General features: G+C 39.1%; 1 protein-coding gene and 1 pseudogene across 1 annotated transcript; both read left to right on the top strand.

Annotated features, from left to right (window-relative positions):
* The first annotated feature begins 3,832 nt into the window (after positions 1–3,832).
* Positions 3,833–5,468, top strand: LOC140504781 (interferon-induced very large GTPase 1-like). The gene has a single exon (XM_072610109.1). The coding sequence runs from the start codon at positions 3,918–3,920 to the stop codon at positions 5,373–5,375; it is 1,458 nt and encodes a 485-aa protein (XP_072466210.1). The 5' UTR covers positions 3,833–3,917; the 3' UTR covers positions 5,376–5,468.
* Positions 5,469–6,789: 1,321 nt separating this feature from the next.
* Positions 6,790–8,031, top strand: LOC140507529 (interferon-induced very large GTPase 1-like; annotated as a pseudogene).
* The last annotated feature ends 4,739 nt before the right edge of the window (positions 8,032–12,770 follow it).

Genomic DNA, 12,770 nt, shown 5'->3' with positions numbered 1-12,770 from the left:
TTTTTTTTGCCTGTTTTACCCTCTCTTAATTCTCTTTTCATAATTTTCTTGTGTTGCTTTCATTTTTTGCCCAATTTTTCTTCTATTGAACTGATTTTATTTGTAACATTTTTTTTTGCTCTTTGAAAATTGTCTTTTGGGGGCAGAGCCAAGATGGTGGCGTAGAAAGATGGACATGCTATAGCTGTGCCCCTAAAATACCTGTAAAAATGACTCTAAACAAATTCTAGAGCAGCAGAAGTCAGAAAACAACAGAGTGAAAGACATTCCCAGCCCAAGGCAGCCTGGAAAGCCAAAAGGAAAGGTCTATCCCGCTGGGCTCAGAGTGGAGTGCAGCCCAGCCTTGCAGGCACAGCCCAGCATAGACAGAACTGTAGAAGACAAATGGGCATGAAATCATGGGTACCAGCTGTGGTTCCCAGATTTCTCAACACATAAATACCAAAGACAGTTTTAAAGGTTAGTGAGAAAACTCTGTCTCAGCCCCAGCCCCAGGGCAGCAGAAGCCACTGCCACAGCAGTTTTCAATTTTGGAGCCCTGAGCCTAAAGAACCTAGGGGAATCAAGAAGTGGCTGTTCTGGGTCTCAGTTGTGAGTGGCAGTCCTGGGGTGAAAAGGAGCACTGGTGTGGTGGACCTAGTGGAGGCTCTGGGGAGGGAATCCTACGTACAGTTCCAAGGCAGAGAAGAGTGCTTGTTCCTTCCAGACCAGAGAGCAGGCCAGGAAAGGAGTAAACTTCTCTCCCTTGATTGTACCACTTTGGAGGAACTGAGAACTTACAGGCCCCTAGAGTATACCTTCCATTTAACAAAGGATTCAAAATTCAAAAACTGGCTGGAAAACTGCCCCAAAAGGGGAAAAAATAAGACTATAGATGTTTACTTTCTTGGTGAAGAGGTATTTTCTTCCATCCTTTTGGATGAGGAAGAACAAAGCATGTCATCAGAGGAAAACATAAAAGTCAAAGCTTCGACATCCAAAACCTCCAAAAAATTATGCAATGGTCTCAGACCATGGAAGAACTCAAAAAGATTTTGAAAATGAAGTAAGAGAGGTGGAGCAAAAATTGGGAAGAGAAATGAGAGTGATGCAAGAAAATCACAAAAAGTGAGTCAACAGCTTGCTAAAGGAGACCCCTTCCCCAAATGCTGAATAAAATAAAAAATCTCTTTCTTTGTCTCTTCTATGAATTCTTGTTGGGGTTGTGTCTAATCTGTATTTTTCCTTTCTGATTTTGTTTGTAGGTGTTTTCTTCTTTTGCTTTCTTCTGAGTTTATGTCTTATGGGTTCCTGTCAAAATAATAGCTCTTTATTACCAGGGTTTTGTTGCTGTTGTTGTTGTTCTTGCTCATTTTCCACCCTATTTCTTGACTTCAAATTTGTGTTGGAGTTGGGTTCTGCTCACCTCTGACTGGAGATTGTGGTCACTATCCCAAGCTTCAGGCTTTTTTGCCCTGCTGTTTTCACAGACAGTTCTGGGAGGTCTTTAAGTTTTTGGTGCTTTCAAGATAAGTGATCTAGTGAAAAGTATAGTCATTGCTCTCCTGGTCTGTGTTCTGGTCCTTCCATAGGTAAAGTCCTTGACCTCTCACCACTCCTTTCTTAGCCCTAGGACTCCTACTAGGAATTAGTACCCTCTCTTTGTGTCCTAGTCCTTTTACTTTGTGATTACAAGCAATCTTCTCCATCTTCTACCTGTGACCTGGTATCGGATAATGGTCAGTGGAGGTACCATATCACATCTATTAGAAAGGTTAACGTGACAAAACAGGAAAATGAGAAATGCTGGAGAGGATGTGAGCAAATTGCAACACCAATGCTTTGTTTGTGTAATTGTGAACTGACCTAACCATTCTGGACAGCAATTTGGAACTATACTGAAAGGCTGTAAAACTGTTTACACTTTTGATCCAGCAATAACCACTAATTGGTCTATATCCCGAAGAGATCATACAAAAAGGAAGAGGACCCACTTATACAAAAATATTTTTGTGGTGGCAAAAAATTGGAAATTGAGGGGACATCCATCAATTGGGGAATGGTTGAACAAGTTATGGTATATGAATGTAATGGAATACTATTATTCAATAATAAATGATGAGCAGGTGTGTTATGGTTTTCTGTCTATTGTGGCAGGACCATCAAAAAAATTCAGTCAGACCACCTCTAATCCAAGTATAGGCATTTACAGAAATTGACACCTCTCAAGAAGCAGCCTGAGTTCCAAGAGAACCAGTAACTTAGTAAGAAAAGACAGGCATTTTTGGAATGTAGTGATGATGATTACACAACAGAAATCATGAGTGTAAAAAAGACAGGAGGGATTTGTTAAGGAATTACACAATGGAGGAGAGGGTGGGTCTCTTCTATGGTTTGGTGGTCAAACATCCTGGTTGTGCTGCTTTCTGATTGGCTAATTATTGTGGTCTTGCTTGGTCAAGATGGATAATTAGGTATTGTGCTATACAGTTAAGTCCTGTCTTGTGCTAAATGGATGATGTGATTGTGCTTGAGTACAAGAATATACCTGATCTGAGGGCTAGCAGTAGGGACAGTGGCTATATTGAGTCTGGGGGCCTGTAGTGTGATGAAAGCCAGATGGTGTGGTTAAATCAGGACATCCCTGCTGTTCAGTGGGGGCCCATAAGGAAGTTAGAATATTGGAGCTGGGAGAAGTTTTATTAGGTTTCTATCACTCCATGAATCATTTGTGAAACCAGAGGAAGGTCTAGGCTTCTGTAGCTTCTTCAGGCTGAAAGGGGCAAAGACCTGTCCCTGTTTTGATGAGTTCTGAGGAGGAGGTTGACTGAAACTCAGCATAGGCCATATTCAGGGGACAATGGGTGAGTATGGGCTTCCACCTGTAGGTGAATCGCTTGTAGTCTAGAAGTCAGAAATCTGATAGGCAAGTTTATATGCAGGGTCCCAGAATTAAGGAGACAGAAACCAAGAGCCCCATGATGCCATATTTACTTTGACACACAGGATTATCTGATCTTGTTACTTTCCCAAAATGTTTCCATACTGATTTAAATTCCTTTAGGAGAATCAGATGCTATTGAGGATCCAACCTTATACATGAAAATATAAGTAACAACACTTTTTCAAGTAGAAGCTTTCTACCCCAGGGTTCAAGAGTTATCCAAATGAATTTGCTTCTGATGTTAACTTTACTCCAATTGTAACAAAAGACTTGGGAGGACACCTTAAGTAATAATTCTAAAACAGTGCACATCACTAAGTTGTTTGTAGTAAAATGTTTATACTTTTATTTCCTAAGTTACTATCTTTAAGAAAATTGATTGAATTGAAATTCTTTTTCCAAAGCAAACTAAAGATATTTCTGATTTATTTTCAGTAATTACTAGAATAAAAGTGAGGTCCCTCAGTCAATTGTACCAATACCCAATTATTGTTAAATCATTTTGAAACATATAAGGATTTTATTTCATAGAGGTACATACATAGGTAGTAATAGGCAGATAAAAAGATCTAATGCCCATTAACTAGTTGTTTAAGGTATAGAAAGGAATTTAATTTTAGGTTGACTAGGTTAAATCTAACACACATTTTATTATATTAGGTCAGATACAGCCCAACCTTAGTCTATGGAAAAATGATTAACAGTGTGCTTGTCTTCTCCTGCAGCCATGTCAACTCCAGGGAATAATGGTGAAGAACCAACCCACAGAGAACCAGGAAGAAGTGAACTGAAGGAGAAGCTGAGAGAATTTGGCCTAGATGTTCAGAATTGGGGACCTAAGCTGTAGGAATACCTAGGTGTGACCTCTGCCCAAGCTTTACAACACCTACAAGAGAGGGAAATCCTGACACTAAAATTCCAGGCAAATCATCTTTGGGAGAAAAGGGCATTGGAGAAACTGCTTTAGCTATCTGGTGGCCTGGGCTCAGAGAAGATGGGAGAGAAACACTTGGTGACAGTGAAGGAGAGACAAGAGTGGGCACAGTCAGTCTTGAAGGAGCTGAGGGAGATGCAGGCAACTGGTAAAAGCCACCAGGAGGAGATCGTGAGGGTGAAAGAAGAGGAACTGAGGCAGGTCATGGAGATCCCACCCAAGCACTGGCCACTCCCTGAGAAACCCCTAAAGGAGTTCATAGAATACATGAAGAGATACCTCAGTCTTATGAAAGGCACACTCTCTCAAAAGGAGAATCTTCCTCACAGGGAGCTCCTCAAAAGGGTGTCAGGAGGCCTTGCCCTGCAGGGCATTTACCAAACCAACCATGCTGAGGATCTTTTGGGGAAGAGAGAAGAACTGCTCAGCCTCCCAGAGAACTTCTTCCTGCTTAGCCCAGCCCAGGGCACAAGGATGGAAAGAAAGGAATTTTTCTCTACTCAGGAAGAAGCCATGTTTACTGAAAGCATGGAGAAACTAGGCTTCAGAGTGAGCTTCTTGGATAAGGGTGCAGGTTGGGGATTTAACCTGGAGGCCAACACCAATGACACCAGATCTTCTGACTCTAGAGAGGTCCATAAGTCACGCTCTGAGCATAATTATAGCTGTTCCACCAGGTTCTGCTATATCCCATTGGCCTCCTGCCACTTTTTACAGGACCAGCTCCATCTGTCCAGGTCAGCTCTTCAAGAGTTAAAACAGCTGGAACATCTTCTGAATCACTCCAGTGGTGCAGAAACCCATCAACTGCTGAAGCATAGATGTGAGGCATTTTTCCAAAGGTTTGGCTCTCATGTGAACCAGGGCCCATTGCACTTGGGAGGAGTGTTCTGGTGGAAAGCTGTAGCTGAGGGTTTCAAAGCAGAGGATCTGCAAGATGTGAAACAACAAGCCTCAGAGGCACTTGATTTGTACATTGGACACAGCTACGGTGGATTTGGGGTGACAACTGCAGCCACAGTAAATGCATTGAACTCTCAGTCCCAAATGACTTCTCACAATACAAGCTTGCCTAACTTGCAAGGAAGATTGCAAATGTCTGTAGACCAAACAGGAGGCCCCCCAGAGGTGGATTCTCTTGCACAGTGGAAAGCTGGTCTTGTGGCCGGTAAAAATACCTGGTGTGTCATTGACCGAGGCTTTCAGTTAGTTCCTGTCTGGGACATAATTCTTTCTAACCACAGACAAGACTTTCAGGATCCTTTTCGAGTGACTCATTGCCTCACAGATATTTACACAGTTCTGACTGGCCAATGTGCAAGGATGCAGGATGGAAAGGAGTTACTGAGTGCAGTGGAGGATGTAAGGTCTTTTGTAGAAGAAGTGAAATCCTGGGAAATCACTGAGCCTGAAGAGAAACTAATGAAATTCCTTGACTTCAAGCAAAAACTGAGGGAGAAAACTAGGACCTCTAACACCTGGATTGACATCTGTCTCAAAGACTTAGCTCTGCCGTAGTACTTGGTGGGCATTGTCAATTTTTGCAAAGATTTCCCAGTTCATGAAAGCAAATTCATTAAATCCCAGTTGCGTAGCCTTTTGTATCCTTATGTCTATCAAGTGGAAGACTTCCTACAGAATAAACCAGTCCTGCAGTGGGTTTTCCACTCAGCTAAGGAGCAGCAAGATATCCATGTCACAGAGTCTGCTGACTTCATTCAGATCTTAGAAAAGGCAAAGAATGATCTTCTTGAAATGAATCACAACTCAAAATCCTCAGGAAAAATGGAAGAAGCTCAAGGAAAGGCTACTTATGAGATCAGTTCATCTCTCAGCTCATTTCTGAAGACCCTGAAACAGGCAGAGGAGTCAGGCACATACCTGCTGCTATTTTCCATTACAGCTGGTGCAGGGTACAAAGAGGAAAACCAAACCTTCCACTGTCTCCTCAGATGTGAAGAATTAAACTTCCTGTTATGTAAAATGAAAGAAGCCCATGAAAAATACCAGTACTTTAATAAGGAATGTGACTATAGGGCTCAAGCATTCCTATTGTTCACAGGGCTCACAGTAACTCCTGGACCTACAGCTTTGTCTGCAGAAGAAAAGATGCAACATTTGAAGTTTGCCCAATCTCACATGGAACTCTCATGGTCCAAAGAAGTGCTTTATGTTCTCTTGAAACCCAGAGCCTATGATGATTGGAAAACTCTGGAGAAAGACCTGAATTTTCTCATCAGTGGAAAATATGAAGCTACTGTGAACTGTATGCAGATGAACCAGGTGAAAAAATAAGTGGAAAGTCTTTCTCAGAGAAGGAGAAAAAGAAAAAACCTGTGGATCAGAACCAAGTACCATCACACACCATGAAGTGATTAAAAATTTCCAGTTTCTAGAATCAGTCAAGTGGCTTGGTCTGGAGCATGACTATGCAAGCAAGATGGGTCAAGAACATTTCCATGTGATTTATAAGGCCTCTGTGCATGACAGTCAGTGAGACATAGACAAGGAATTACCACTTTATTTCCTACAAAAGCTGTTGATGCTGAATTACTGACTGAGATACTTGGTTTGTAAAGGTGATAGACACCCAGTGGGCAGTGGGGCACTGACTCAGACAAATCTTGAGGCTGACACTTCAGATCCTTATGATGATTTGTCTGATGATAGGATCACACACTCTGTCCTCTTATCAAAAGTCCTGCCCCACATCCACCCAATGGACATCCAGATGATGATTTTTCATTGTGTTGATGGTTTCATGAGACAATGCATTTCAGACAAACTTTCCATTTGTCAATTTGCTCTCCCTGTTGTGGTGCTCAAACCCTGTACTTCTGTAATAAAATTTCCCCTCTGATCTCAGCCAAATCAAGAGAAGCTGGAGAGAGGTGAAGAAGTCATCAGGAGACACAGTCCTAAATTTTAATAATCAACTCCGGAACTCAATGGTAAATCACAGAATTGGCACGATGAGTTGGCCACTTTTGTTACTGGACTTGGAAACCTGACCTCAATTAATATATTTGGGGAGAATCTTCCAGAAATACAAGCTACGTTGCAAATTTCTGTCCAGACCTTTCTGAGAATGAAACAAGTGAACATTTCCCCTAAGCTGTGCCTTTCTACATCAGAATATGTGAGAAATCACTGCCAAAGATCAAAACTTAGAAGGAAGAAGCAGAGAGTGGAGGAAATGGCAGCCCAGCTGCAGAACAGGAACAGTATTCTGGTATTACTTGCTTCAGTGATGTCATTACGTTTGATGTTCAACATCCATGTGGATTACTTAATCTAATGGCCCTTCCCAACCCCAGTTATAGCCACAACATTCAGGATTTAAAAGGAGGACTTCTCTTGCTTGCCAAGGAAGAATCCAAAGGCAGCATCCTGAAGATGTCTGAGATGAAAGTCCAGGTCCACTATTTGTAGAAAACTTTGGTGAATGAAAACTTTATCTTCAGCTTTCAGGATGGACCTGAAATCTATGAAGTCATGTGTTGGGTTTGCAGAAATACCTAACCAATCAGATAAAGAATGGGGAAATTCAGGATCTGCCAAGAAGTTCTATTGAGACTAACACTGCCAAAAATTATGAAGCTATCTGGCAAGAACTTCAAAGTTATTTTAATGAAGGTCAAGAAAATGAAATCCTGATCCAGTAGAAGGCAAATTTTGAGAAGAAAATGAGAAATCTTAAAGGAGCACTTGTTTCAGAAGTCATTAGAAAGTCCAGTGATTTCTTTAGTTCCAGGACAAGCCAAGATAAACTGGATGAAAAGAAGTTAGAATATGAGGCTCTTCTCCCTTTGTCTCTATCTCTCTCCTCTCCCTGTCTCTCCTCTGTCTCCCTTTCCTCCCTGTCTCTCCTTTTCCTGCACCTCCTCTCTCTTTCTTCCTCTCTTTATTTCTCCTCCCTCTCTCTGCCTCTTTCTTGGCTCAGGATCTTGGAAATCTCAGTCCTCCCTCCCTCCCCCCAATTTTTTTTTAAACACAAACCACCCACTTTCCATCATCCAACTTTCAAAGAAATGGGGAAAAATCCGAGAGAACCTGAGAGGAGAAAACCATAACTTGTCTCTTCCCACCTCAGCCTCCACTCCCCTCCCTGGACTAAGGAACAATGGTTAATAATAATTAGCAATAATTTTTACTGATGAAGAGCAAGAATAAGAGACCTTGGCTAGGGTCAGCTGTGGGAAGGAAGGAGGAACATAAAGGGGTCGAATTTGAAGGGGGGAAATCAAACTTTAATAATTCAGTTCAAGCAGGTGTGGAGGTTTGAAAGGTTGCTTTAAATAAAGGAGGGGCAGTGTTGCCTCCCCACCTCCTTCCCTCAGCTCTTTGCTGTCTGCTAAGGAAGGCAGCCCGGGTTGGAATAATTGGGGACTGGGAGGGGGAATTGCAGACTAAACAAAAGGAATATATAGATACAAGGCTGGAAAACTCTGAAACCCTATTGAAAACTGTGGATGGGGCAAGACTCATGGACCCAGAGCACCCTCTTTCCTCAGGAGAGGTTTCCACATCTCTGGCCCAGAAATGAGAGGTGAATTGCTCTAGTGATTTGAAACTTCTACCTCACTCCAACTCTAGAGATTGCAGTTTGCCAGTGTCCCACAGGTGCATTTGAGAGACTGGGTGGGGAAAAAAATAAAACAAAAAAAAAGAAATCAGAATGTGAAAAAGAAGCAGAGATGTGGCTCTATCCTTACATGGGAAAATGAAAATTGTTAAGTCTTGAGAACCGTATCTTTATTAGAAGGGATATACATAGATAGGATATACATTTAATAGGGATATACATAGACAGAAAGTGTGAGTATAAGTTGACTTTAATGTAATGATAAAAAACCTAATGAAGTGGTGAAAAGGAATTATAGTGGGAGAAGAGGATAGGAGGAAGCAGAAAAGGGTAAATTACATCATATGAAGATGCACAAAGACATATTAAGTAGAGGGAAAGAAGGGAGGGAGATTAGTATTGTTTGAACCTTAATCTTATTGGAATTGGATTATGCAAGGAATAACATACTCACAGAAATATAACTTTCCCTATAGGCAGTAGAAGGGGAAAGGAAAAAGGAAGGGGAGACGGAATAGAAGAGAGGGAAGAAGTAGTAAGGGAAAAGGGAAAGAAAAGGGAGGGGACTGATAGAAGGGAGGTAAGATTGAGGGAGGTGGTGACCAAAAACAAAACTCTAGTGAGGAGGGAAAGGGAGAAAGGAGAAAGAAAATCATAAATGGGATTGGGGTGGGAAGTAGGATGGAGAAAAAGACACATAGTTAACATGACTGTGAATGTGAATCAGATGAACTCTCTCATAAAACAGAGCTGGATAGCAGAATGAATTGAACATCATAATCTTATGCTATTTACAGGAAACATATTTGAAACAGGGAGATATAAGGGTAAAGGAAAAAGACTGCAGTACAATATACTATGTTTCAGTTGAAGTAAAGAAAGCAGGGGCAGCAGTTCTCCTGTTAGAGAAAGCAAAAATAGATCTAATTGGAAGAGATAAGGAAATAAACTCCATCCTGCTAAAAGGCACTGTAGGTAGTGAAGCCATGTCATTACTAAACATAAATGCACCAAGTAGTATAGCATTCAAATTCTTAGAGGAGATGTTAAGGGATTTACAGGAAGAAATAGACAGGAAAACTATACTAGTGGGAGACCTTGACATCCCCCTCTCTGAACTAGATAAATCTAACCACAAAATAAATAAGAAAGAAGTTAAGAAGGTTAACAGAGTTTTAGAAAAAGTCAGATGTGGTAGACCTCTGGCAAAAATTGAATGGGAATAGAAAAAATATGCTTTTTAGTCAGTGGTACATGGCACCTACACAAAAACTGACCATGGATAGGGCATAAAACCTCACAATCCAGTGCAGAAAGGCATAAATGTTACATGCATCCTTTTTAGAACATGATGCAATAAAATTATGTGTGATAAAGACAGAAAAGATAAATTTAAAAATGAAAAGGAAATTAAATAATTTAATCCTAAAAATGAGTGTATCAAAAGAGAAATTACAGAAACAATCAATAACTTCATCTAAGAGAAGGACAAAAATGAGACAACATACCAAATCTTATGGGATGCAGCAAAAGCCATTCTTAGGGTAAGTTTTATATCTCTTAATGCTTATGTGAATAAAATAGAGAAAGAAGAGATCAGTAAATTGGATGTGCAACTAAAAAAACTAGAAAAAGAGTATATTACAAATTCCCAACTAAATATCAAATTACAAGTACTGAAAACCAAAGGAGGAATGAATAAAACTTAAATTAAGAAAATGATTGAACTAATAAATTTAACTATGAGCTGGTTTTGTGAAAAAAAAAAACAACAAAAGAGATAAACTTTTAGGTAATTTGATTTAAAAAAAAGGAGAAAACAAAATTATCAGTCTCAAAAATGAAAAGGGTGAGTTTAAGACCAATGAAGAGGAAATTAAAATAATAATTAGAAATTATTTTGCCCAATTGTATGCCAATAAATTTGACAATCTTAGTGAAATGGATGAATATTTACAAAATTATAAACTGCTCAGATTAACAGAAGAGGAAACAAAATACTTAAGTAACCCCATCTCAGAAAAAGAAATTGAACTCCCTAGGAACTCTCTAGGAAAAAATATCTAGGGCCAGATGGATTTACAAGTGAAGTCTGTCAAACATTAAAAAAACTATTAATTCCAGTAGTATACAGAATAATTGAGAGTCCTCCCAAACTCTTGTTATGATACAAATATGATACTGATACCTAAACTGGGAAGAGTAAAAACAGAGAAAGAAACTTATTTCCCTCATTTCCCTAATGAATGGCGATGCAAACATTTTAAATAAAACACTAGCAAAAAGATCATAGCAGCTTATCATGAGCATTTATACCAGCAATGCAGGGTTAGTTCAATATTAGGAAAATTATCAGCATAATTGAGCGTATCAACAACAAATCTAACAGAAACCATACGATTTATCTGAATAGATGCAGAAAAAGCTTTTGACAAAATACAGCATCCATTCCTATGAAAAACACGAGAGAGCATAGGAATAAATGGAGTCTTCCTTAAAATAATAAGTAGCACCAACCCAACTCCATTTGCAAGCATTATATGTAATGGGGATAAAGTAGAAGCATTTCCAATAAGATCAGGGATGAAACCAGGATGTGCATTGTCACCACTGTTATTTAATATGGTACTAGAAAGTTTAGCTTTGGCAATAAGAGAAGAAAAAGAAATGAAAGGAATAAGAATAGGAAAAGAAGAAATAAAGATATCATTTTTTGCAGATGATATGATGATATACTTAGAGAGTCCTAGAGAATCAGCTAAGGAACAACTTGAAATAATAAACAACATTATCAAATAGACAGGATAGGAAAAAAGCCCACATAAATCATCAGCATTTCTATATATTACTAACAAAGCCCAACAGCAAGAGATAGAAAGAGAAATTCTGTTTGTTACTGTAGTTGTTATAAAACACTTGGGAGTGTTCCTGCCAAAACAAACCCAGGAACTCTATGATCACTATTGTAAAACATTTCTCACACAAATAAAGTCAGATCTATATAATTGGAAAAGCATCAGTTGCTCATATAATAATATATGACAATTCCACTCATATTAACTTACTTATTCCTTTCCATACCAATTAAACTACCAAAAAACTACTTCATGGAACTAGAAAAAATAGTAAAAAATTTCATCTGGAAGAACAAAATGACCAGATTATGAAGGGAATTAATGAAAAGAAATGCAAGGTAAGGCTGTCTAGACATACCAGATCTTAAATTGTATTTTAAAGCAACAATTGTCAAAACTCCTTGGTACTCTCTAAGAAACAGAGTGGTGGATCAATAGGAATATGTAAGGTACACAAGACGCAATAGTCAATGTACAATAGTAATACATAGTTTCACAAATGCAAAACCTCTTGCTTCTGGGATAAGAACCCACTATTTGATAAAAACTGCTGAGACGAATGGAAAATTGTGTGAGAGAAACTGGGTATAGACCAACATCTTAAATGGTATACTAAAATAGAGTCCAAATGGGTACAAAATTTAGATGCCAAGGCTGATATTATAAGGAAACTGGGAAATCAAGGAACTGTTTACCTCTCAGATTCTTGGAGAATAGATGTATTTATGATCAAACAAGAGTTAGAGAACCTTACCAAATGTAAAATGCATAATTTTTTTTTACATTAAAATGCAGTTTTTGTACAAACAAAACCAATGCAACCAAGATCAGGAGGGACACAGAAAACTGGGAAAGAATTTTTTGTAGGCCTTGTCTGTGATAATAGCTTCATTTGTAAAAAACATATAAGAATATGTCATTCCTAACTTTATACATGGTTTATAATTTATAAATGTGCCAGGCAGTTTTCAGATGAAGAAATTAATGCTATCTATAGTCACATGATAAAATGCTCTAAATCAATATTGATCAGAGAAATGCAAATCAATAGAACTCTGAGGTACCAGAACACACCTATCGGATTGGCTGAATGACAGAACAGGAAAATGATAAGTGCTGGAGAAGATGTAGGAAAATTGGGATACTAATGCATTATTGGTGGAGTTGTGAACTGATCCAACCATTCTGGAGAGCAATTTGGAACTATGCCCAAAAGGCTATAAAAATGTGCATATCCTTTGACCCAGCAACACCAGTTCTAGTCCTGTATCCCAGAGATCACACAAAAGGAAAAGCACTCATATGCACAAAAATATTTATAGCAGCTCTTTTTGTGGTGGCCAAGAACTGAGAATTGAAGCCATCCATTGAGGAATGGCTAAACAAGTTGTGGTATATGAAGGTAATGGAATACTATTGTACTACAAGAAATGATGAACAGGCAGAGTGCAGAAAAATCTGAGAAGACTTACA

The sequence above is a fragment of the Notamacropus eugenii genome, chromosome 5, assembly GCF_028372415.1.
Source record: "Notamacropus eugenii isolate mMacEug1 chromosome 5, mMacEug1.pri_v2, whole genome shotgun sequence".
In the NCBI taxonomy this organism is placed as follows: Eukaryota; Metazoa; Chordata; class Mammalia; order Diprotodontia; family Macropodidae; genus Notamacropus; species Notamacropus eugenii.
This window is presented reverse-complemented; position numbering and strand designations above follow the sequence as displayed.

Excerpts from the sequence above, each read along its gene's own strand:
- LOC140504781 (XM_072610109.1), top strand. The coding sequence starts at position 3,918 with ATGGGAGAGAAACACTTGGTGACAGTGAAGGAGAGACAAGAGTGGGCA.